General features: G+C 45.2%; 1 protein-coding gene across 1 annotated transcript in view; it reads left to right on the top strand.

Annotated features, from left to right (window-relative positions):
* The first annotated feature begins 1369 nt into the window (after positions 1-1369).
* LOC147434894 (uncharacterized) overlaps positions 1370-25734 on the top strand; it is a 57793-nt gene continuing 33428 nt past the window's right edge. The window contains exon 1 of the mRNA XM_086491286.1: positions 1370-1618. Within this exon, the coding sequence (XP_086347412.1) occupies positions 1513-1618 (106 nt within the window). The 5' untranslated portion in view covers positions 1370-1512. The remainder of the gene's footprint in view (positions 1619-25734) is intronic.

The raw sequence follows: 25734 nt of genomic DNA, 5'->3' as shown, positions 1-25734 counted from the left end.
AAGCACTACCATCTAGACCCACTCAAACCCGTTTGACAAGACAAGAGATAGGAATACTATGTGCCAAGATTACTCTTAGTCCTCCACCTCAAAAACCCCACCCTAACCTAAACCCCTCACCCCTCAATCATTCCCCTCATCTATGTCACCACCATCTTTTCACAAAACAAGTGAAAGGGTCACAGTGTCTTTCTAAAAAAATAAGAAAGTGATAAAGTTATTAGGTTGAGTTTAATTGGAATCAGTGTTTGGGAAAGGATTGCCTTAGCTTAGCCTTGAGCTGGTTGAAAATCGAGACCAATCGGTTGCAAACCATGGTAAAGGAAAGAAAAACGATAAATCTTGCAAATTTATGCTAGTATTTTTGGTTCGCTTCTTTTTGAGAAGGAAATTCGACAAACGACCGCTTAATAAAAGAGACTTTCTCGAATATTGACTAAAATTGATTTATAGAATGCAAGAAAATTCAAGCCATGTGAGGCTGTGGAATGAAATGTGAAATAAAAAGAACTCATCAATATATATATGTGTGTGTGTGTGTGTGTATCTATAGAATTTACTAGAATTATGCAAGGTGAAGTTTAACTTTAACATTCTAAAACAATAGAATGCGAGAAAAATCAAGACATGTCACGATGTGAAATGAAAGGTGAAATAAAATGATCCATTTACTATTTTAAAACTGAAATAACATTTAAGGTAAGTCTCAATCATCATCACTGAAAACATTGAAAGTATGCCTAACCCAACTCTCCTCTGAAGCTTCTTTTAGAAGCATAAGATACTCTTTCTATTTTTGTCCTTAGGTCCAAAGATTTGTGCCTCTTACAAACTAAGGGCCGGTTCAGACTGCGCAAGTGTAACAATCCCTTCTAGCTCTTTTCCACCATTGCTTGATTCATACTGATGATAACAACTAAATCTATTGCAAAACATCAACGGGTGTAGACTTGTAATGGTGAAATCGAGCGTCCTCGTGCATCTGGTGCTGAAAAGCGCACGCACCTCTTGTGTGTGAGGGCGCCCGAGTTTGTGGTGGGCCCAAAAAACCCTTGAACCAAATGGTTGCATGCCACATCGGTTTCACTCCCCTGCGCTTTTGCCTTGGGCGTGCAATCTGAATGTCCCCTACGACCCTCAACACTATCTCACACGAGCATGGGCTGGATGAGAACAATGGCCCACGCCTTTTTTTGGGACGCGCTGACATCGTGGACCATTAATCTCGCAGCACGTCCTAAATTTACCCGATTGCCCGAATTTACTGAAGCTGCCTTGAATTTACACGACGGGTTTATCATAAAACTCCCCCTTCTCCCATTGCTTTAAAATAGCACGCGTAGGTGAGGTGGTTAAGGTGATAGGCTTGCAAAGGTGGCGTCCTGGTTTCTAGTCCGGGGGATGCCCGAATTTACGTAAGTCTCTTCGGACGGCTCATTTCGCGGTGTGGGCCCTACGAGTCACGACGTCTTCTTCTTCTTCTTCTCTCTCTATACATCTTGTTGAGCAGGAATGATGGAGACTGCGCAAGTGATGAAACGGTTTCTGGGGGCATCTCTGGCCATGTGGGGATTCCCTCTTCTTATCCTGCACCTTTTCAATAGATTCGTCAAACCAGGTGATTTTGCACGAACCTCTGTCGGTATTTTTCAAGCTGGGTAGTAGAGAGACTACATTCAGGAGTACTAGTTGATGAACAACTGTTGAAAAGGGCTCACCGTCTCTCTTTCTTGCATTCGTTGATCGTGTGCGATGTTCAATGAATGTCATAGCACTGTGGTAGTTTTGGTTATGCCAGATAGGGCCTGATTTCTGAGCTCTAATGAGCTGACCTGATATGGGTAGAGCTGGACTACTTCTTGGCTCCTTCACCAAGAGATGTGTGGGCTGAAAAATGGTAAGTATGAGGCTTTACAGAGCTGCTACTAATGGTTATGCCAGAGGTGTTTTCGGGCCTCTCCTTGGTTTGAAGTCGGTAGCCACGCTGAAAAACAGTAGCATTCCTCTGTCATCCACCAGCTTTAGAAACACAGGATCTCGAGGGTTCTTCTCAACAAAATCGAAGTAGCCAATGGTCATTCCCCTCTCAATGAAAAGTTGCTGATGTGGAGGTGTTTTTGTCATTTCTGAGACGTGTAATCACCCGTAGACTCACCGAAACTTGTAAAACCGCAAGTAAAAGGCTCGAAAAAAACTGGAAAGATCACACTTGCACTTTGTAGACGACACAAGAGCACTCTAGAGAGTATTGGCAAGAGGATATACAATTCTGTGAACACGCACTCATAATCTGAGTTATAACTGTGGATATGCCTCGTATCTAAAAGCGCTTGGCACCAAAAAGCAAGGGGAACATCACTCCTAAAAAGAGCACACAAAAGCTAAAAACTGGAAACCCCAAAATTCGGAAATTCATCTGCTTGGAACAACTGGCGTCCCAAAGCTTCAACAACAAAAATCAGCCATGACAGCTTTCTGTACATGTGCTACGCCACCTTGTGGCACAGTCCCACCTTTTGCGCCATGATTTGCGGCGGCCTTGTGGGTGGTTGTTGTCAGATGCATGTTTTTTGATTCGACTTGCTGCGGCTGCTTCACTTATCTCTTTCACAAGCTGTCACGTCAGCAAGCATGTCACATATCCCTATCTGAAAGAAGAGTAATCGTCTGTCACAAGATGGGCACCACGTGTCAATAGAAAAGAACAGATTGAACAAACTTTTAGCACTTCTATAACAACTGAACTGAAAGAGAGAGACGACACGCGACAGGGAGTGGCGGAATTCCACCCCAGAGAGTATTGGCCCTAAACCTTGGCGCCCTTTTCGGTATTTCTTTATATTGCATCAACACAGTACAAGCAGGTACTCCAGACTCTGCACCTTCTCCAGGAAGCATGCTAGAGAATGAGCCCATGGCCTCATATTTAAAGGCCCTAGGCTCCAAAAGCAGCTTACTGAAAAGCCTTCAAACTCAAAAGCTTCTGGTCTAAAAGCAATGCCATAAAGCTGCCAACGTAAATCACGGAATTCCGTACAATTGCCACATCAGCACTGTCAGCGTGTTTTGCGAAAATCTGCCACGTCAGCACAGTCAACGGAAAATCCAAAAAACTGCCACGTCATCGACTGCCATGCAAATCCTTCTTTGTGTGTTTGTGGATCCTGCTTTATTTTAATCCTTTGCGTCACTTGGGCCCCATCGGACAGGGTCTCATAAGTTGGTAGGACTTCTTCTTCTGTTGTTGCTTGTTCTTCTTAGGGTTTAGGCCCTTCGGCCGTGATCTGCAAGTTGGCTCCATTCTTCAGGGCTTGACACGTCAGCAAATTGTGACATCGTCCGTGATTATACTTGCATACAGGATACTCATACAACAATGTTACAACTACTGTCCCTTGCAGGTATGCAAACTAAATTAAAATATCTAAATACGTTCACTTGACTTAGAGAGAATGCTATAGTCATTTCTCTTTATCATAGACACACACCACGCAAACCACAGAACATAGGTCAGAGGGGGTGATAGGTTTATGTTAAGTGTTATGGTGCACAATGCAAGAAGTGCTCAAATGACTTCAAATGACATATCAATCTACTGTTAGCGTCATACATGGCGGAAGGGCCTAAACCCTAACAGATGAAGGAGAAGAAGACCTAACCAACTTGTTGAAGCAGTCCGAGGAGCCTTAAGAGTAAAGAGTAGTTATTGCCAATTGTTATATTCTTCCTTCTGATTCCTTGAAAGACCTTTTCTCTAGAGGTACTATAGGTAGGCTCCCTGTCACGAGGACGTGGCAGTTATTAACCATGTCACAGAGATGTGGCAACTGCTAACCTTGGTTGTTGGTTTCTTTCCAATGGGGTTTATTTTATTTGTTTAAGACCCTCTTTTTGAAGTAGCAAACGGTCGGACATTGTATGGCCAATGGGAACAGTAGATTCACCCGCAGATGGGAAGTGGTCGGCACTGGAATTCGTATGGTAAGAGGATGTCTAGGCTCAGAGCAAGATCATATAGGTCCCCCCGTCGCACTTAGCAAGTTGGTGGATACTAGGAAGTGAACTCAATTAAGGCGTAAAGTCAAGGTGGGACTACCAACAAAAAGTATCCGACAGTTGGGCCACATTGCATTTTTGGATGCGGTCCCAATGAGGATAGATGGTCAGAAGACCAGTGGGAGCCCAACGGAAGCATCTCCTAAAATTTAGGGAACTGCTATTTTGGGCCGTGAAATGTGTTCGCGTCATTACCTCCGGTATGACTAGGGGAACATTTTATATCTCTGCCGCGAAGCCAACTGACGCGTCGGTTGGGATATTTTTAAGCGGCGAACCCGAAACGGGAAAATGCTTGAAAATGTGCCAAGTGTCACATTTTCGTGAACTTTCCTCTTGCAGAAAAATGGGCGCTGATTTTTATGCTGGGAGAGGCCTCATTTGCAACCTGTCACAGGTTAAGAGCTATGGAGTGCTTCCTTTCCCTCTCATGTACAGTGTGGTGCTAGGAGTGATGCCCTGCACACTACACACTGCTCTCTCTCTCCCCTACGTGCAGTTATGTGATGCCCCACAAGAGGGCTACTCATTTGACTGATGTACAGTTGTGTGGGTTCATGCTTTTGTGCTGAGGCAAGAGCCTCCTTGAGGAGGAACAGGGGTAGCTAACTGCTGCTCCAAAGCAGGCACTGGTGAGGGTCATAACCTCACCGTACAGGTGCAAAATCAGCGCTGTGTATGCGCTGTAAATTCACTGTTTTTCAGCCGTACGGACGCGAGGATCATTGGGAATCGTGCCCCACTGGCAAAGGACAGTTAGGGGACTGTTTGGGGCTGAAAACAGGGCAAAAACCAGTAAATACAGCGTGCTGAATTTACTGTTTTTGGACAGGAATCAGAGGGTATACGACAATGCAAGCGAGTTCCAGCAGGGGAATTGGTTTCGCGCAAGTTTTGGGGTTGTTATGTTGCCGAAATTTGGCCAAACCAAATGGTATCTAGGTGGATACACGTGAAGGATTCCCAGGACCTTACCTTGTAATTTACCCTCCTAAAGAATAAAGAAATACCGAAAGGGGCGCCAATTTTGGGGCCTACAGGTTGTCGGCGTCTGCTCGGAGCATTCTAGCTTCCGAGCCGTGTGTGTATTCAAGTGTTAACTTCCGTCGTAGGTTCTCTTTGCAAAGTGCTCTGTGTGTGTGTTTAAAGTAAAGAATTTCGGGTGAAAGCCAACGCCTACCGCCCTACGGGCCGGTTTCATGGTTCCATTGCCGGGACATCAATCACTTTTTCCTCAAAGAGTGAGCCTGGATGTCACAAAGTGATGACGTGGCGGACAGCAGAAACCCTAATTTCTGCCAGAAACCCTAAAATTCCTGCAAACCCTAATTTTTGCCAAAAACCCTAAATTCCGGAAATCGCGGAGGCGGATTATTATTATTATTATTATTATTTTTTTTTTTTTGGAAAATGATGAGCGACGCGAATTTTGCTGTTGTTTTTTTTTATAAAAAAAAAAGAGAAAAGACTCTCAAGAGAGAGAGAGAACTGATGCTTTTGATTTTAAAAGCTTTTGGGGCTCTGCTTTTGGGCATCCCTTGTAACCTTTAAATTAGTGGTGAGGGCCTCACTTCTCAGAGCATCTGGACGCAGAGTCTGAGAGTGAAACCCTAACCGCTCTCTTGTACTTTGATGATTGATTAATACAAAAAGAAATACCGAAAGGGGCGCCAGTCTTTGGGGCCAATATCTCTAGGCACAGAACTCCGCCGGGCCAGTGCAAATCTATTGTGATCTGTGAATTGTTTTGAAGTGGTTATTTGGTGCTGTCGCGGTTGATTCTTGACTTGGAGTGTCCAAGTTTGTTACAGTGGTATCAGAGCACGGCCGATTTCTCTTCTACGGGAAATCCGATCCCCGAATTTTTTTTCCGCGGCACCTATGGCTTCAGGCAATGATCAGTCGACTCCCTCTGCATCTGGAGATGCGGGCTGGGATCACAACGAAGATTCAGACAGAGAGTATGGCCCGCCTCGGCCTACTCAGACGAAGCAAACAGAGATGGAGCGTCGTCAATTGATTGGCGATGCAACAAAGATGATGCTCAATTTTGCCAAGGACCCGACGATGGTAAAATATATGAACCAGACCTCTTTGAAAGAGGTACAGATGGAGTGGCAGAGAACCACAACACCACTCCCGAAACCCGCTCTCAAGAAACCTTCTACCTCCAAGAAATATACGGAGAAGGAACTGGAGAACGTGGTTGATGCACGGATTGCTCAGCTTTTCGACGTGCAAAAGAAAGGCAAAAAGCACGGCAAAAAGCACGGCAAAAAGCAGAATAAAGGTACTGACTTCCCGGGATATTTGGGTCGTCAGTCGACATTCGACAAAGCAAAGAAACGGAAGAAGCGTGTTCGATTTGAAGGAGTACCCAGTTCTTCTTCTTCTTCTTCTGACAGTTCTTCTAGCTCCTCGGATTAGAGCGAAGAAGACAGAAAAAAAGCAAAAAGCGAAGCAAGACACAAAGCTTCGGAACGGGCAAGAAAAAGGCAAAGAAGGCTACATCTCGCCCAGAGACTGACAGTTCTACTGAGGACTCGTCTAAAGACAGCTCAGATTCCGATGACGGGAAAGTTTTATGCGAACAAGAAGAATTTTTACAAAGCCAACCAGTATGACTTTCTCGAAGATAACAGCAAGAAAGTCCGAGAGTTTAAGGAAGGTGGCCACTCGATCAAGTTTGATACTTTTCAGGATACTCAGATGCTTCGAAGGCTTTGTCTTTTATACAGCAGTTTGACATCGCTTTCGCGGGAGGACGCTATTCAGAGCACTCCAAGATTCGGAGAGCTGCCTCTTACTCTGAGGGGAATGCTCGTACTTGGTGGTCCACGCTTCTATTAAGCAAGACTGTGCCAGTTACATGGCTGAAATTCAAGAGGCTTTTTATTTCTTCTTGGTTGACTCAAGAGTTTGAGCGAGATATACGAGTTGCTTGGAACCATCTCCGGATGACCAAGAGCGATACAGTGAATTCTTATTGTGAAAGATTCTGGAGCTCTTTTCTACCCGCCTCTTCATTCAAGAAGATCTCGTTCAGAGAACAAATTGAGCGGTTTACCTTGGGTCTACCTACAGAGATCCGAGATCACTACTTGGAACAGAAGTCAGCTTCTATTCAGGAGTTGATGAGTCATGCGAAGCGGGGCTTTGCCATTCACTCTGGCAGTCTGACCTACCCCACAGATGAGGCCATGACACAACGAGCCAAACAGACTTCTGGGAATGAAAGTAGAATGAAAAAGAGCAACCCAGAGAAAAAAAAAGGATGCACAACCCAAGCTTACTCCTGAGGAGAGAGCTCGCTTCATCAGAGAGGGGAAGTGCTTTGGATGCGGGAAACATGGACATATTTCCGCAAAGTGCCCTGATAAGGCACAGAAAGAACAGAATGATAAAGACGACGACAGGTCTGAGAGTTCGAGAGCAGCTGAGGAATGTGGCAGAAAAGGCAGATAGAAAAGCAGAACTGGTACCACATGGCGTGGGACTTGCACCGAATCAAATGAATGAAAGTACAAACTTTGCCGTTTTTTTTTGGGGGCAAAGTGAAGGATCAAGAAGCTCTTTTGAAGGAGCCAAGGCCAACTTCTTTTCACTTGGAATTGGCACCTCGATTTGGAACTGCGCCCGACAGACTGACGCCACTGGCGGAGGTAGTTCGACTGGCACCCGGATGGGATGTTGCCATTACACCGAGCATTGGCAAACTTCGTTTGCAATGACAGGGGTGTTCAGGGCACGTGAGTGACGTTCTACTCGGGATCCCTTGGTACCACAAGAACTACGCCGTGGTTGACTACCGGGCCGAGAAAGCGACTTTGATAAATGAAGGGCTTAGAGATTGTACTTGATGAACTTCAGTTTTCTTACTCATTCTTTTGGGAGAACTGAACCATGGATAAAAGTTGAATATGTTTTGACATGAAGAAAAGAACGCCAAGATTTTTTTCTCCACGCTCATGCCGATTGCTTTTGAGAGGGCCTGAAGATCATACCATTGATCTGATATCTGGAAGCACACCACCGAATCGGCCACCTTATTGTGTGAGCCGAGTACAGAATGAAAAGATTATGAACTTAGTGAAAGACCTCTTGGAAAAGGGTCTTGTCCAGCCTAGTACTTCACCGTATTGCTCTCCAGTGTTGTTGGTTTTGAAGAAAGACGGATCTTGGAGAATGTGTATCGATTATAGCACTCTCAACGAAATCACCATCAAGAACAGATTTCCGATTCCTAGGATCGATGATATACTCGACAGGTTACAGGGATCCTCGTGCTTTAGCAGGATTGACTTGAAGAGTGGATATCATCAGATCAGGATAGCACCAGGAGATGTCTACAAGACAGCTTTTCGGACGACTTTTGGGTTATTTGAGTTTTTGGTGATGCCTTTTGGCTTAACCAATGCTCCTGCGACATTTAACCGGATGATGGACAGGATTTTTCGAGAGTACAGACTATTTGTTGGCACTTTCTTTGACGACATCATTGTTTTCTCCAAGAATGAGGTAGAACACAGAGATCATCTGCTTCAAGTCTTTCAGGCAATTACGAGATCACACGTTAGTGATTAATGCTAAGAAAAGTGAATTTTTCCTACTAGAGATACACTTTTTGGGACACATTGTGTCAGCAACAGGAGTGCGAATGGACCCGGCCAAGATAGAGACTATCCGTGATTGGCCCGATTTGAGGAATGTCCATGAAGTTAGAAGCTTCTTGGGACTATGTTCATACTACAGGCGGTTCATGCGAAAGTTTGCAGAGGTTGCTTCCCCTTTGCATATCTTGACACAGAAAGGAGTACCTTTTTCGTGGGGACCCACAGAGGTGACTGCCTTTCAGACATTGAAAGAGAAATTGACTACGGGACCTATTTTGACTTTGCCGGACTTGCAGAAGTCATTCGAAGTATATTGTGATGCTTGTGGTCGTAGTCTGGGTGCGGTCTTGATGCAAGAAGGCCATGTCATAGCTTACGAGAGCCGTTTGTTCTCTAGGCCGGAGATGACAGCACAGATCTATGGAAAAGAGCTTTTGGCGGTTATCCACGCTCTTACTCAGTGGCGGCATTACCTACTCGGAACGGATTTTACTGTCTTTACAGACCATCAGAGTTTGCGCTACTTCTTGTCACAGAAGCAGCTTTCGGAAAAGCAGATGCGGTGGGTGAACATCTTGTCACAATTCCACTTCCAGATTGTCCATGTGCAGGGACAGAAGAATGTGGTGGCAGATGCTTTGTCTCGGAAACCGTTGGTTCTGGCTATTTCCGCGATACATCATAGGAGCTTCGAGGATATGGTCGATCAGTATGCCACAGATACAGGTTTTGCAGATATGTTCACACGGATACGGGATGGGGAGACAATAGCTGGATACTCCCTTCGGGAAGGCTACTTGATGAAAAAGACTATGTTGTGCGTTACACAGCCGTTGAGGGAAAAGGTTATGACTGATTGCCACTGTCCACCTTTTACGGGTCACCGCGGCATTGCTACCACCATGAAAGGGGTAGAGAGATATTTCTTTTGGCGGAGACTGAAGAAGGATGTGGAAGAGTTTGTGCGCAGTTGCTTGGTATGCCAGAAGGTCAAGTTTGACAGGCATAAGGCACAGGGATTGTTACAGCCTTTACCCATACCCACCCGCCCCTGGGAAAATATTGAAATGGATTTCACTTTTTTTGATCTCCCGAGAATACAGAATGATCACGATGATTTTCCGATTACATGGCACGTCTGAGACGATTGTCTTCGACAGAGACCCCAGATTTATGAGTTTGTTTTGGAAGGCAATTTGGGAGAACATTGGCACGCGGTTGTAGTTCTCGTCATCGTTCCACTTGCAGACTGACGGGCAATCTGAGATTGCCAATTCAGTGATTTTAGATTTATTGAAGTCTTGTATCTCGCATCAGAAGACTCAATGGGAAAAGAACTTACCTTTGGTGGAATTTGCCTACAATAACACGATACACTCTTCGACGGGGAAGACGCCATGAGAGATTGTTGAAACTGCTGCGAAGGTTCCATCCTTCCAGAGCACGAAAGATTAGAAATTTGAAGCGGATGAATATTCGCGAGATTTGGATACGGCTTTTGCCAAGGTTCGCGAGACTTTACAGAAGTCTCAAGAACGACAGAAAAAGGCAGCGGATCGCCATCGTCGCGACTGGAAACTGAAGGAGGATGATTGGGTGCTCTTACTTTTGAGAAGGCACTCCTAAGAAAGAAACAGGGAAAGGAGAGGCTTTTTCCAAAGCTTAGTATGTGATACTACGGACCTTTCCAGATTACTGACAAGATAAATGATGTCTCCTTCCGATTGGACCTGCCAGATACTTGGAGGATTCATAATGCATTGCATGTGAGTCTCTTGAACCCTGTTAAGGGTGATGTGCCTGATGATGGGGAGCCTGATGAGCAACCCGAAGTGGAAGAAAACGAGGAGATCCTTGTTCCTGAACAGATTTTGGCACATAATGATACGAAGAAGGGTAAAGTCCGAAGGCGGTTCTTGGTTAAGTTCAAGAACTTTCCTGCATTTGATGCGAAGTGGATGGAGGAGGAGGACCTAGCAGATACTCCTCGGATTGTGAAACTTTACCTCGATGTTTTGGTTTAGCATAGTCTACTCCAAACGGAACCCAGAAACTCAGCTTGGCCGAAGATCTGGTGCAGTGGGATGCACAAGAGGGGAGTCGCTCCACTCCTTTGTCAACAGATGCCTCGATTTTGATACTAAAGTCACTGATGTCTCTTTGAGCTTCAGGGATACTGAGAGCTGACAGTATTCTGCTGGATGACTTTATGAAATGGAATTCCTGATTATGATACTGATTTGTTCTTGACTTCTTGTGAGTGCAGGAACTGATAGCCGAAATGACTGCAGCATTTTGGTCTGATTGATCTCGAATAGACATGGTTGCAATAGGGGTTAGTCAATCGGACATCGTTGAGGTCCCGATTGGACCTAGATGTGATTGCTAGCTACATTGCCGATAAATCATGGTCTAAGATCCGAATGAATGTTGAATGTCATGTGATGTCCTGTGATGTCTGGTGATGTCCTGTGATGTCGTGTGATGTGACTGTCGATTTTGTACATGTGCTAGATGTGTGTTCCTAGTACGTAGGTACTAACAGTCAGTGTCTGCTAAGACGGTTTATGGCTTTTGTCGGTTTTGCAGGCGTAATCGCGGTCGATTACAATGCTTTCAAGAGGGGGGTATGTCACAAAGTGATGACGTGGCGGACAGCAGAAACCCTAATTTCTGCCAGAAACCCTAAAATTCCTGCAAACCCTAATTTTTGCCAAAAACCCTAAATTCCGGAAATCGCGGAGGCGGATTATTAATTTTTTTTTTTTTTTTTTTGGAAAATGATGAGCGACGCGAATTTTGTTGTTGTTTTTTTTTATAAAAAAAAAAGAGAAAAGACTCTCAAGAGAGAGAGAGAACTGATGCTTTTGATTTTAAAAGATTTTGGGGCTCTGCTTTTGGGCATCCCTTGTAACCTTTAAATTAGTGGTGAGGGCCTCACTTCTCAGAGCATCTGGACGCAGAGTCTGAGAGTGAAACCCTAACCGCTCTCTTGTACTTTGATGATTGATTAATACAAAAAGAAATACCGAAAGGGGCGCCAGTCTTTGGGGCCAATATCTCTAGGCACGGAACTCCGCCGGGCCAGTGCAAATCTATTGTGATCTGTGAATTGTTTTGAAGTGGTTATTTGGTGCTGTCGCGGTTGATTCTTGACTTGGAGTGTCCAAGTTTGTTACACTGGATTGTTCAGGGTAAAGACACACAGTGCAAGAACGCGGGGATTACACTATGGCCGACAAGGGGAAGGGAATTATGGAAGAGGGTTCCTCTCCAAAGGACAGGCAGGAGATTCCTATGGTTTTTGAGATTGGCGAGAGCTCACGGCCACGTCAGTCTGTACCTCCTGTCAACGTGAATGTCCCTCCAGTAGTACAGGGCTTTATGACAGGGCAACTTGAGGATGATGTGTTTAAGACTCAGTTAGTTGCTGCGGTGAATGTCTTTTCGCAGCTGGTGCAGAATCCAAGGTTTATGGAATTCTTGCAAGCGCCACCAGTGCAACATCAAAATAGGCAACCTACGCCGCGTACGGAGCTCGTTGAAGCTCAAGCCCAGGTACTTCATGAGGCGCAGGAGGAAAGGGAACACTCGCATGTTGCGGAGTCGGGGGCTCCAAAGCAGGTTCCTCCCGTGCTTGAACAGGTGGCTAGAACGCCTATTCCACAGGTTATGCCAGTTCAGCCCGCCACCTTTCAGAGCCAGCATGCTGTCTTGAATGGACAGGGAGCTGGATACCAGGCTATGCACTCAGTTTTTCCACCACCCACGGTACATCCTGGGTATTTCGGGGGTGGATCAGTGTTCCAAAGTATGGCTGGTTATGCGTCTGGAAGTCAGCCGTACATGCCAGGAACAGTGTTTGGGGGTATGCAAGGCATCATGCCACACCCCATGTATGGTACTATCGGCATGCAGCAAGGTTTCCACTGCAACCAGGGTCAGTTTGGGGTGCCACAGGGTCATTTTGGCATGGCTGGTTTTTCTGGACAGCAGCCAGATATCGCACCTCTGACGCAAAATGTGAATGGCCAAGGCGTGCCGATCATGCCTAGTACAGTGCCCATGTTGCAGACCATCCCGTATGACAACTTGGGGGCACTAGAGAAGCCGAAGGCTTACAAAGAAGGTGGTGCAGCGGTAAAGTTCAGTACCTTTAGTGGTTTCGAGGACAAGACAAAGGCCCTCACTTTCCTCCAGCAGTTTGATACAGCTTATGCGGGAGGGAATTTTACAGAGGCCTCGAAGGTCAGGAAAGCTGCCACTTTCTTAAAGGACAATGCGCTTACATGGTGGACGACATTGTTAATGCAAGGACAGGCACCCGCCACTTGGGTTTACTTCAAGCAAATGTTTGCATCTGCTTGGCTATCAAATGAATTTGAAGCCGATGTCCTGACAGATTGGCACCAGCTTACTTCAGCTTCGTGCAAGAGCTTGCTTGAGTACAATAGGAGGTTTTGTAAAGCGTTACTCTCAGTGACCTCCTACAGATTTGTGCCACTGACAGAGCAGATAGAGAAGTATTGTTGTGGGCTGCCTAAAGGGCTTCGTGATTACTGTACAAAGAACAGAGTGGCTACCCTTACTCAGCTTATGGAAGTTGCGAACACTGGTCTTGCCCTGTTGAAAGGAGAGGACAGTGGATTTCCGAGCAGTGATAAAGGAGGGCAGCAAAAGAAAAATTCAGCGAAGAAGCCCTTTGTGAAAACTGCTCCTGATGCGTCACAGGGGTCAGAACAGGCCACCAAAGACAAGGATTCAGCTGGGACTTCTGGAGCGCAGGCAAAGAAACAGAAAAGGAAGCCTTTTGTGCGCAAGTCGCTCGATGAAAAGAAGGTCCTGATGGCTGAGAACAAATGCTTTATATGCGAGCAGCCTGGTCATATTTCTATCAATTGTCCACAAAGGAAAAGGCCAGCTGACTCAGAGGATAAAGAAGACCAGAAAGGCAAGAAGCCTAAACCCACGGCAGGTTTAGTGCCAGACATGGTGGGTGACAGGCCCAGCACAGATGCCAGTGAGTTATGCAGGGCATGGGGTAAAGTTAGGGATCAGACGGCACTCATCTTCTTTGATCCAGGTGCCAAAGCCAACTTTATCTCACCAGAGTTAGCTATGAAGCTCGGCATCAAAGCTGAAGAGATGGGGTACACAGCAGAGGCAGGGTTGGCATGTCCTGGCCACTCAGAGTGTGTTACTCCCATCATTGGAAAACTGCGTCTGCATATTGAGTCGTATGTGGACACTGAAGAGTTTTACATCATGTCGCTGGAAGGTTGTGACGCCTTGTTGGGGATCCCGTGGATGTTCCGAGTGCATGGAGTCTTGGATGCCTACAACAAAAAGATCACTGTACAGCATAGGGGCAAAACTCACATCTTGGATGTAAAGCTTAGAGGAGAGTCAGTCCCTATTGTATCTGCTTCTGCTATCACTTCTGTAATAAAGAATCATCTTTCTGTGTACCTGATTTTTGCACGTGATGTCTCAGATAGGGATCAGTCAAATTTATCTGTGTTAGATAAAGAAAGGTCAGCATTTTTGCAAAAGTTTAGTGACTGTTTTTCTGATTCATTATCGTCGCAATTGCCGCCAGAGAGACCTGAGGACCATCGGATAGATTTGGTGCCAGGGTGTAGCCCACCAAATAGACCTCCCTACAGGGTTAGTGCGGCGCAGCAGAAAGAGATTATGGGCCAGGTTGAGGAGTTATTAGAGAAGGGGCTGATTCAGCCTAGTTCTTCACCCTTTTGCTCCCCAGTGCTCCTAGTGCAGAAGAAGGATGGCTCATGGCGCATGTGTATTGATTACCGTGCGTTGAATAAGAATACCATCAAGAATAGGTTTCCTATTCCTCGCATTGATGATATTCTCGATCGTTTAGAGGGTGCTGCAATTTTCAGCAGGATAGACCTTAAGAGTGGGTACCATCAGATTCGTATAAGCCCAGAGGATGTGCACAAGACTGCGTTTAGAACGACATTTGGTCTTTATGAGTTTCTAGTGATGCCGTTTGGGCTAACAAATGCTCCTGCCACGTTCAACAGAATGATGGACCGGATTTTCCGCTCGCATCAACAGTTTGTTGGAACGTTCTTCGATGACATGATAGTGTATTCGAAGAATGAAGAGGAGCATAGACGTCACTTGACCATTGTGTTCGAAGAGCTGCGCAGTCACAGGTTACTTGTCAATCCTAAGAAAAGTGAATTCTTCCTTGAAGAGATCCACTTTCTGGGCCACATAGTCTCAAAGGATGGTGTTAGAATGGATCCCGCAAAGGTCGAAGCTATCAAGACATGGCCAGACTTGAAGACTGTGCACGATGTCAGAAGCTTCTTGGGATTGTGTTTCTACTATAGAAGGTTTATCAGAAATTTTGCAGAGATAGCATCGCCTCTTCACGCATTGCAAAAGAAAGAGGTCACTTTCAGATGGACCCAAAAAGAGATTTCAGCTTTTAGTCTCTTAAAGGAAAAGTTGACTTCAGATCCAGTTATTGTTTTGCCAGATCTCAGGAAGTCATTTGTGGTCTAGTGTGACGCGTGTGGCAGTAGCATCGGAGCAGTGCTAATGCAAGATGGACAGCTAGTAGCCTATGAAAGCCGAATTTTGCAAGGGCCAGAGAGGACTATGCAAGTCTATGAGAAAGAGCTCTTGGCCGTGATTCACGCGCTTTCTAGCTGGAAGCACTACCTCTTAGGTGCTGATTTTGTTGTCCAAACAGATCATCAGACCTTGCGATACTTCTTGACACAGTCAAAGTTATCCGAAAAGCATATGCGATGGGCAAACATTCTTTCCATGTTCCACTTCCAGATTATGCATGTGGAAGGCAAGAAGAATGTTGTGGCTGATGCGTTATCAAGAAAGCCACAAATTTCAGCTGTGTCAATTCCTTATCATCATGAGTTAGATGACATGAAGGAACAATATACTGCTGATGAAGATTTTGCAAGGATCTTTGAACAGTTACAAGAGGGGCAACATCACGAGCACTACCTCCTCAGAGATAGTTTTATGATGATGCATGGCAGACTTTGTGTCACTAGGCCACTGCGACATAAGGTCATGGAAGAGAGTCATGTCCCACCGTATGCAGGGCATCGTGGCATTGATGCAACAGTTAAAGCTGTAGAGACGTTCTTCTATTGGCCTACCTTGAGGAGAGATGTGGATGCCTTTGTGTGAGCATGCATAGTTTGCCAAAAGGTCAAGTTTGACAGGCAAAAGGCACCAGGGTTGTTACAACCACTGCCGATTCCGGATAAGCCATGGGAAAGCATTGCTATGGACTTTATCTTTGATCTTCCAAGGACGCCAACAGGGAATGATGGTATATGGACCATTATCTGCAGGTTCAGCAAGCAGGCCCATTTTATCCCTGTCAGGAAGAAGATAAAATCTGATCAGATGGCACGCTTGTTCATGTACAATGTGTTTAAGTACCATGGTATGCCACAATCGATTATCAGTGATCGTGATCCTCGCATGACCAGTTTGTTCTGGAGAGGATTGTTTGAGAACATGGGTACTACGCTCAAGTTCTCGTCTTCGTTTCATCCACAAACTAATGGACAGTCAGAAGAGGCCAATTCTACTGTCTTAGATCTGCTGAAATGCTATGTGTCAGATAATAAGGGCAAGTGGGAACACTATTTGCCTATGCTTGAGTATGCGTACAATAATACGGTGCATTCGTCTACTGGCAAAGCACCTTTTGAGATTGTTGAAGGCGGCAAAAAGGTTCCTCCCATTTTGCACACCAAGGATAGGATCTTTGAGGCAGATCGATATGTTGAGAACATGGATGAGATGTATAAGAAGATTAAAGTTGCCTTGGAGAAGACTCAGGCAAAACAGAAAAAGGCTGCTGATCGTCACCGTCGTGAATTGCTACTATCACCTGGTGATTGGGTTCTCTTAAGGTTCGAAAAGGCAAGGTTAAAGAAGATGAAGGGCAAGGAACGGCTGTTTCCTAAGCTCAGCATGCGATACTATGGGCCTTTTCAAGTGCTTGACAAGATCAACGATGTGGCTTACAGACTGAAATAGCCTGATGCGTGGAAGATTCATAATGCGTTTCACGTGAGTCTTCTAAGACCCTTCGTGGGTGATGTGCCAGAAGATATGCCAGTTGAGGATCAGCCAGAAGTTGAGGAACTTGATGAGATCCTGGTACCTGAGCAAGTTTTGGCACATAAGGACAGAAAAGTTAAAGGACAAGTTGCAAGACGTTATTTGGTGAAGTTCAAGAACTATCCACCTATGGATGCAAAGTGGATGGAAGAGCATGAACTGTCAGAGTCACCAAATGTATTGCAGCTTTACCTTGAAGCCTTTGGGTTACAGGCTACTTATGCCCCAACCCAACGTGTGCAAAGGAGGGGTAATGATAGAGCTAGTACATCAAATGTACATATGAATTCAGTGCCATAGATGGAAATGGCAAAAGTATGAAGGCCTCATTAAGTCATTTGTATCTATGTATGTTACGACCTTTCTTGCGGATACATGCGATGATAAAAGAGTGTTAATAGCACAAGATCATCAGTGGCGTGTATTTATGGTGTGCAATCGAGGACGTTTGCGATTTCAAGAGGGGGGTATGTCACGAGGACGTGGCAGTTATTAACCATGTCACAGAGATGTGGCAACTGCTAACCTTGGTTGTTGGTTTCTTTCCAATGGGGTTTATTTTATTTGTTTAAGACCCTCTTTTTGAAGTAGCAAACGGTCGGACATTGTATGGCCAATGTGAACGGTAGATTCACCCGCAGATGGGAAGTGGTCGGCACTGGAATTCGTATGGTAAGAGGATGTCTAGGCTCAGAGCAAGATCATATAGGTCCCCCCGTCGCACTTAGCAAGTTGGTGGATACTAGGAAGTGAACTCAATTAAGGCGTAAAGTCAAGGTGGGACTACCAACAAAAAGTATCTGACAGTTGGGCCACATTGCATTTGTGGATGCGGTCCCAATGAGGATAGATGGTCAGAAGACCAGTGGGAGCCCAACGGAAGCATCTCCTAAAATTTAGGGAACTGCTATTTTGGGCCGTGAAATGTGTTCGCGTCATTACCTTCGGTATGACTAGGGGAACATTTTATATCTCTGCCGCGAAGCCAACTGACGCGTCGGTTGGGATATTTTTAAGCGGCGAACCCGAAACGGGAAAATGCTTGAAAATGTGCCAAGTGTCACATTTTCGTGAACTTTCCTCTTGCAGAAAAATGGGCGCTGATTTTTATGCTGGGAGAGGCCTCATTTGCAACCTGTCACAGGTTAAGAGCTATGGAGTGCTTCCTTTCCCTCTCATGTACAGTGTGGTGCTAGGAGTGATGCCCTGCACACTACACACTGCTCTCTCTCTCCCCTACGTGCAGTTATGTGATGCCCCACAAGAGGGCTACTCATTTGACTGATGTACAGTTGTGTGGGTTCATGCTTTTGTGCTGAGGCAAGAGCCTCCTTGAGCAGGAACAGGGGTAGCTAACTGCTGCTCCAAAGCAGGCACTGGTGAGGGTCATAACCTCACCGTACAGGTGCAAAATCAGCGCTGTGTATGCGCTGTAAATTCACTGTTTTTCAGCCGTACGGACGCGAGGATCATTGGGAATCGTGCCCCACTGGCAAAGGACAGTTAGGGGACTGTTTGGGGCTGAAAACAAGGCAAAAACCAGTAAATACAGCGTGCTGAATTTACTGTTTTTGGACAGGAATCAGAGGGTATACAACAGTGCAAGCGAGTTCCAGCAGGGGAATTGGTTTCGCGCAAGTTTTGGGGCTGTTATGTTGCCGAAATATGGCCAAACCAAATGGTATCTAGGTGGATACACGTGAAGGATTCCCAGGACCTTACCTTGTAATTTACCCTCCTAAAGAATAAAGAAATACCGAAAGGGGCGCCAATTTTGGGGCCTACAGGTTGTCGGCGTCTGCTCGGAGCATTCTAGCTTCCGAGCCGTGTGTGTATTCAAGTGTTCACTTCCGTCGCAGGTTCTCTTTGCAAAGTGCTCTGTGTGTGTGTTTAAAGTAAAGAATTTCGGGTGAAAGCCAACGCCTACCGCCCTACGGGCCGGTTTCACTCCCTTTCTCGAATGACTCTTGCCTTCTTAAGGCCATAGAGAAGGGAATTTCTAGTTTCATAGTAAAGTTTGGGGAGTCTTTAGGAGTTCAAGCGGTTTTTACGCATTAGAAGTTCGTAGTCCTCAAGAAAGCTTCTTTGAAATTAGCATCTTGTTCTAGGAACATTACTTCATGATTGAATAGCTTATCTTCTTCTGATCGTTTTGCTCTTAGGAGATTTCATCATGATTTTGTAATCTCTTAAGCAAATAAGTGCTCTAATAACTTTGTTGTTACGTGCAAAAAGTTCTATTTAGAATGCTTGTTAGGTGAAGTAAACTCTCAAACTTACAATGGTCTTTTGCTTTCAAGTGCCAGCCTAAATTACCTTTTTGTTATACCGTTTGGAAGTTCCACAAAAATTTAATAAAACCTAGATTTATAGCTGCTTCATGTAACACCTCTTTGACCGAGGTTTCCAAATGGCTTACTTATTGTTTCAAAGCCATTTTACCTAGCGTAAATGAACTATGGAAAATCTTGCTAAAGGAAGCAGACATACCTACCAATTCAAGTTGGATTTTAAATGATTCAGTAGGTTTAGAACTCTTCAAGAAGCATAAAGAAGAAATCTTCTCCTTTATGCCTCCAAACTTTTGACTTTACAACGCTATATACGAAGCTAAATTTGGAGGACCTCAAATTCAGAGTTAAGATTCTTATTTCAAAAGTTTTCGCATACAAGCTTGAGAAGGATAGTTATAAGGCATTGCTAGTAGGAAAATCAGCTTTGAACTTTGACGTCTTGTGGTTAAAAAGTAAGAATGTAGACAAAGACAAAGAAAGAAAGAGCTTCACTAGGATTGTAGATGACATTGACATCATATCTTGCTCAGATTTTCTTTTGGATAACATATATATAACCGTCGGAGACTCTTTTTTCAAAGAAACAATTGGTATCCCTATGGGCGCCAATTGTGCTATTTCTCTTGCTAATTTCTATCTTTTTACTTATGAGTTTGATTTTATGGAGCATCTTGTCTTTGCTAACACTTGCCCAATATTTTTGCACAAGTTATGCAATGTAAGATGCTTTTAGATGATCTTTTGGTTCCTGATGTTCCTTCTTTTCAAGATTTTATGTACTTGAATTGAGTTCTGTAGGAGGGGGAATTTATCCTAATTGAACTTAACTGTACCACAAATAGTGATTGTTTTGTCTTTTTAGACTTTTCAGACTCCCTTGAGATTGGAGTACTCTGCTGCTTCACAGGTCCAGGGCATGCATGTACGGCTACTGTGCCTCCAGGCTGGCCACCCATAGCATATGCATATTGGCTGCACTTTTGTCCGACCGCCCAAATTTGGGGTGATCGTCCGCCCAATATGGGCTCCCTTGGGCACCTATATATGGAGGCAGGGGGGTACCCATTTCATACGTTGTATTTGTAGGTCTTGTGGTTTATGGTAGTCATGGGGGGTTGATTGCCCCCTCCTCTCACACCTTGCATTTCTCTCTCTCTCTCTCTCTCTCTCTCTCTCTCTCTCTCTCTCTCACGCTTCTGCATAGGTGCACTCTCACATGGTATCAGCAGCTTCAGGCTCTTCATGTCCAAGGCGAATCTCCGCATCAGGTTTTCTCCCAAGGGATCATCACAATCAGCATTTTTTGAAAATCTGCCAGCGTTTTGCAAAAAGCCAGGCAAGCGACAAAATTTGGAATTTTTCATCGCGGAGGACCCCCCCTCCACCTGCATTTTTGCAGATCAGGCCAGCGTTTTTGCTTCTGCTGCCAGCGCTACCTCTGTTGGGCATTTTCGTCGCCGGAACACTCCTCTTTGTACCTGCGTTTTTTGCTAGATTTGGCGTTTTTGGCAATCAGCAGCGTTTTCATGGGGGGTGGGGGCAGCGATCAGCTTTGCTCTATTGGATCTTGCCCTCACCCAACCGGTTCGGCATCCGGTGCCTTACCGACAACAAATTCTCTACAACTGCTACAGATTTCAGTCAGCATCCATTGCTGTTTTCTCTGTTTTCAGCCCACCAGGGGTTGTGACATTGATTCCCCGCCCTCCCCGGACCCTCTGCACTGCTTCGGACCATGACGGAGCGTACGAGCACGCTGAAAATTGCTGGACAGCAGCGTTTTCATCACCTCGCAGTTGCGTTTTTGGGCGGACAGCAGCCGCATGGTTTGCGTTTTTCACAGAGGATGAAGTTGCCTCCTACCAAGACACCATCCGGTGGTGGTCCGTGCGGTCTCTCAGTGAACGTTGCAGTACACAATATCTTCGACATCGGCTTGATCGTCTACGGGCATACGATCCTTGGGAGATCCATTCATTCCAGCATTCATTCGGCGGTTGCGCACTCCAGAGGGGGTGATGACTTGTGGTTTGCTATGGACAAGTGAATGAGAATGAGAGAAGGAGAGAGAAAGTTACGACACCGAGAGGTTGTAAAACCCTCCTCCGAAGGCCCCACTCTCATCGGCGAGAGTGGTCTACTTGATTGCACGAAAGAGTACAATGCGAATGCAAAGGACTGATGCTATTGGACTATGCCGATGACGACTACGGTGACGATGACGATGGTGATGTCGACGGCTTCGTGGCTGAAAGTGGGACTGTTTTCGTCGCTGAAAATAGATTGTTTCTTGTGAGCTAATGGCTGAATCTGAATGCTGGAAAAAACGCTAGGTTTAGGGTTCCCTGAGGCTGCGTTTTGGGGGGATAAACTTGGCTGAGAAAACGCTGATACAGCAGGGTTTTTATTACTGAAAATTGACTGTTTTGCAAGTGTCAAATCACCCTTACTGGCTGTGGATCTTCTGCTGCAACTGATGGTGAAAAACGCTGCTGCTGCTGATAGTTTTCCCTGCGTTTGTAGTGCTGATTTGCTGCAGATCTGCCCTTGATCCCTAGCGTTAGTGAATGCTGGGTACTGCTGCCAAGGAATTGCAAAAACGCTGGTTATGCTGAGGATGCCCAGGCGTTAGTGGCTTGATGAAGAAAACGCTGAATCCTTCTAGTGCTTGGCGACAGCATTAGGGAGGGAAACGCTAGGCACTGCAAGAGAAGAGGGTGACGCCGAAGGGCTGAGGATGCGGGGAAAATGGCCTCACCAAGGTAGGAGAGGTTCTTGCTGAGATGGAGGGAACACCTGCTGCTTGGGGAAGCCTGTTGTGCTCTCTGCTTATCTGCCAATTAGTGCTAACTTGGGTTTGCTTATAAATTAACTCACCCAATTTGCCCTACTGAGTACCCAACAAAAGTCACTTAATAAATAAGTGAAAAATGTCAAAAATAGGGAAAAATGGGATAAAGTCATTTGAAAAATCCCCAAACTGACTCTAATGGAATCTGATGGAATGCTTATGCTTATGCAAGGTGCAACCAGAGGATATGCATCTACACTGAGTGACTGGGCATGCACGGTCTACGAATAGACTCACAAAAGTGCCAGATCACTTCTAATCTAACTTGATTGGACTTGACGGAAACCCTGCTATGGTGTAGCTTGTCCACGGACACATAGGGTTGGGATGTGTCACGTGACATCCCCTCCTTTTTAAAGTGAGGTACTGGTATCGAGCTGCATGGCTTCCTTGTAGTCTGTCAATAATCCTTGAAGAACTCTTCGTCTACCCACACCGCTTCATGGGTTCCTCGGTCTTTGAACTTCAAAAAATACTGTCGTACTTGTTTCTTCGAACCATGGCGAAACCGATGCAACAAAACTTGCTCCGGCTCCATGACTTCTGCTTCATCGATGATCTCAGGTTCTTCTTCTTCTGAAACGTCCTTTGGAGGTGTTCCCTGAAACACTTTCAACGAAGAAACATGGAAAACGTTGTGCATTGACCATGAGTCAGGCAACTTCAATTTCATTGAAACCTCATTAATCTTTTTAATGACTGGAAATGGACCATACATACGAAAAGATAATTTAGGACATTTCTTTTCAACTTGCTTAAGACACTGTTTCATAATCTGTAGATATACCCAATCTCCTTCCTTGATTGAGACCTCCTGACGATGCTTGTTAGCCTGTCGAGAATAAGATTCCTTAGCCTTGCTTAGCCGAAGCTTCACACTCTCAGAAATCTCATCAAATGACTGACTCTCAGCATTGGCATCAAGCATTTGACTGACCGATCGAGTCAACAATGATTGGAATCGGCGGCCAAAAGCTGCCTCATATGGAGTTCGACCAATAGCAGAAGAGAAGGAATCATTGAGAATAGCCTGTACCAATGGGAGATAGAGCTCCCATTGAGACTGCTGATCATGAACATAAGACTTCCAACACATCAAAAGCTAACTGATTATAAATTTCCGTTTGACCATATGACTGTGGATGAAAAGCGGATGAAAAATTCAACTTTGTGCCAAAATTTTCAAAGAGTGCACGCCAAAAGTTGGACGTAAACTTAATATCCCTATCTGAAACAATGGACTTTGGCAAACCACAGAGGGGGTACCAATGCTTTATGAACAATCGTGCAACATCCTGTGCAGTAACTGTGGCCTTACAAGGAATCAACATGCAGAATTTGCTGAAACGATCAACAATAGTTAAACATTGAGTGTTCCTTGAATGCTGACTTGGTGGTAAGTTAGTCACAAAATCCATAGAGATATCGTGGAAAGGTCCCTCGGGAATAGGCAGCGGAAGCAAGAGGCCTTGCTGCTTACCCCGAGGAGCTTTCACTTTTTGACAAGTAGTGCAATGTGTGACATAACTAAACACATCTTTTCGCATTTTAGGCCAATAGAAAAACTGTTCAATCTTTTCCAATGTGGTGTTCATACCCCTGTGCCCACCCGTGAGAGAGTCATGTGCATCATGCAATATGGCTGGCCTGAGAGAGGGCAACACACATAGACGATGACGAAAAAATAACAATCCATCACGAATGAGATAGTTGTTGGGCCCTTGGGAAGCAAGAGCCTGCAACCAATACTTACCAAACTCCGAATCTGCATACTGATTCTTCATGCTGTCGAAAGACTCACCCTATATAGAAAAAGTGGTTCTTGACTCGAGAGCCAAAATCTGTCCTTTGCGACTCAACGCATCTGCAACAACAGGGTTAGCTTTTCCAGGCACACACTCAATCAAACCTCCAAATTGCTCAAAAAATTGTGACCACCGCGCTTGGCGATCACTCCAATGTGCACCAGGCATAGACTGGAGCCACTTGAGGGCTTGATGATCTGTGCGCACTGTAAACTCTCTACCATACAAAAAATGCTTCCAATGCTTAAGAGAGTGAATGACAGACAAAAGTTCTTTATCATAAATTGAATAATTCTTTTCCGCACTATTGAGCTTCCGGCTAAGGAAAGCTACTGGGCGACCATGTTGTTGGAGCACAGCGCCTATGGCGACATTGCTCGCATCCGTCCATACCTCAAAGGGATCATCCCAAGAGGCAAGGATAAGACACGGTGCTTCTGTCACCGCAACCTTGAGAGCTGCGAAAGCCTCAATGGCTGCCTCGGCAAGTCTACGCGCTGACGGCGAGTCTTTACCCCTTTCAAAACATCAGTCATAGGTGCAGCAATGCGTGCAAAATTCTCTATGTGCGAACTATATGCTTGACATAACCCAAGAAAAGAACGCACATCATATGCAGTTTTGGGCAAATCCCAATTATGAACCTGTTCCACCTTCGTGGGGTCTAGCTTGATGCCATCTGCAGAAATGATATAACCCAGATAAGTGACTTTAGTAAGAAAAAATTCAGACTTCTTAGCTGCAATGTACAACTGCACTCATCCAAACGAGTTAGTACCCTTTCAACATCTCTTTCATGTTGTTCCCACGATGCAGAAAAAATGAGAATATCATCTAAAAAGATGAACACACATACACCTACCATGTCGCCGAAACGACCTACCATGAGACGATTGAATGTACCCACGGCTCCTGCCAATCCAGAAGGCATAACAATATACTCCCATTGCCCTCGCTTGGTGCGAAAGGCAGTCTTGAAAATGTCGCCTTTGAATACCCGTACTTGATGGTATCCACTTTTGAGATCGACCTTGCTGAAAACCTTTGCCCCATTGAGCCTATCGAGGATATACTCAATGCGAGGCATCGGAAACTTGTTCTTGACGGTCATCTTGTTTAATGCCCTGTAATCAACACACAAATGAGACGAACCATCCTTCTTGCGAATGAACAAAATAGGGGCAGCAAAAGGACTTACACTAGGACGTATGAATCCTCTAGCCACCAACTCCGTGAGTTGTCGCTCTAACTCTTCCTCTTGTGACTTGTTCAAACGGTAGGGAGCCTTACTGACCGGTTGCACTCCCTCCATAAGCTCGATGCGGTGGTCCTCCGGCCGCTCTAGTGGGAGACGAGGTGGAAGATCATCCTGCAAAAAGAGATGTTTAAATTTCGTAAACAATTCCGAATACTTACCTGGAGCCTGAATGCTCTGGGAAACTGGGGTAGCATAAATGAATGCCGCTTGTGCTCCTCGTTGTAATTCACGCTTTACCTGAACATGCGAGATGAAAGGCAAAGAATGCAAGCTCTCCTCAGCACGAATGATGAGGGGGGAATCTGTTTTGGCATGCAAAGTGAGAGTGAGAGCCTCCCAATCAACGAGAGGGTTCAGTTCACGAAACCATTTCATGCTTAAAATCATATCACATCCTCAGAGAGCAGACACAAGAAATTTCCTACGAAAAGAAGCTTGTTGAACGGTAAACATCACATCAAGGCACTCCTTCGTGATGAGAGAGTCCACACCAGGAGCGAAGCCAGAAACCTCGATAGGAGATTTCTGACTAACCTCTAGGCGGGCTCTCTCAACAAGAGGGATTAATCACATCATGCATACTGCCTGGATCAAACAATATGATAAAACGCTGTCCTTTTACATGACCATAACACTTCATGAGAGATTCATCAATGTGTGTGTCAGAGTCATGAGAAGATGCAGGTTGTGTTGTGACAGAGTTTGTGGTTGTGGT

Source organism: Adiantum capillus-veneris, chromosome 19 (genome assembly GCF_014529385.1).
Source record: "Adiantum capillus-veneris isolate H3 chromosome 19, ASM1452938v2, whole genome shotgun sequence".
NCBI lineage: Eukaryota > Viridiplantae > Streptophyta > Polypodiopsida > Polypodiales > Pteridaceae > Adiantum > Adiantum capillus-veneris.
Note: the sequence above shows the minus strand (reverse complement) of the source record. Positions and strands in the feature narration are given on the sequence as shown.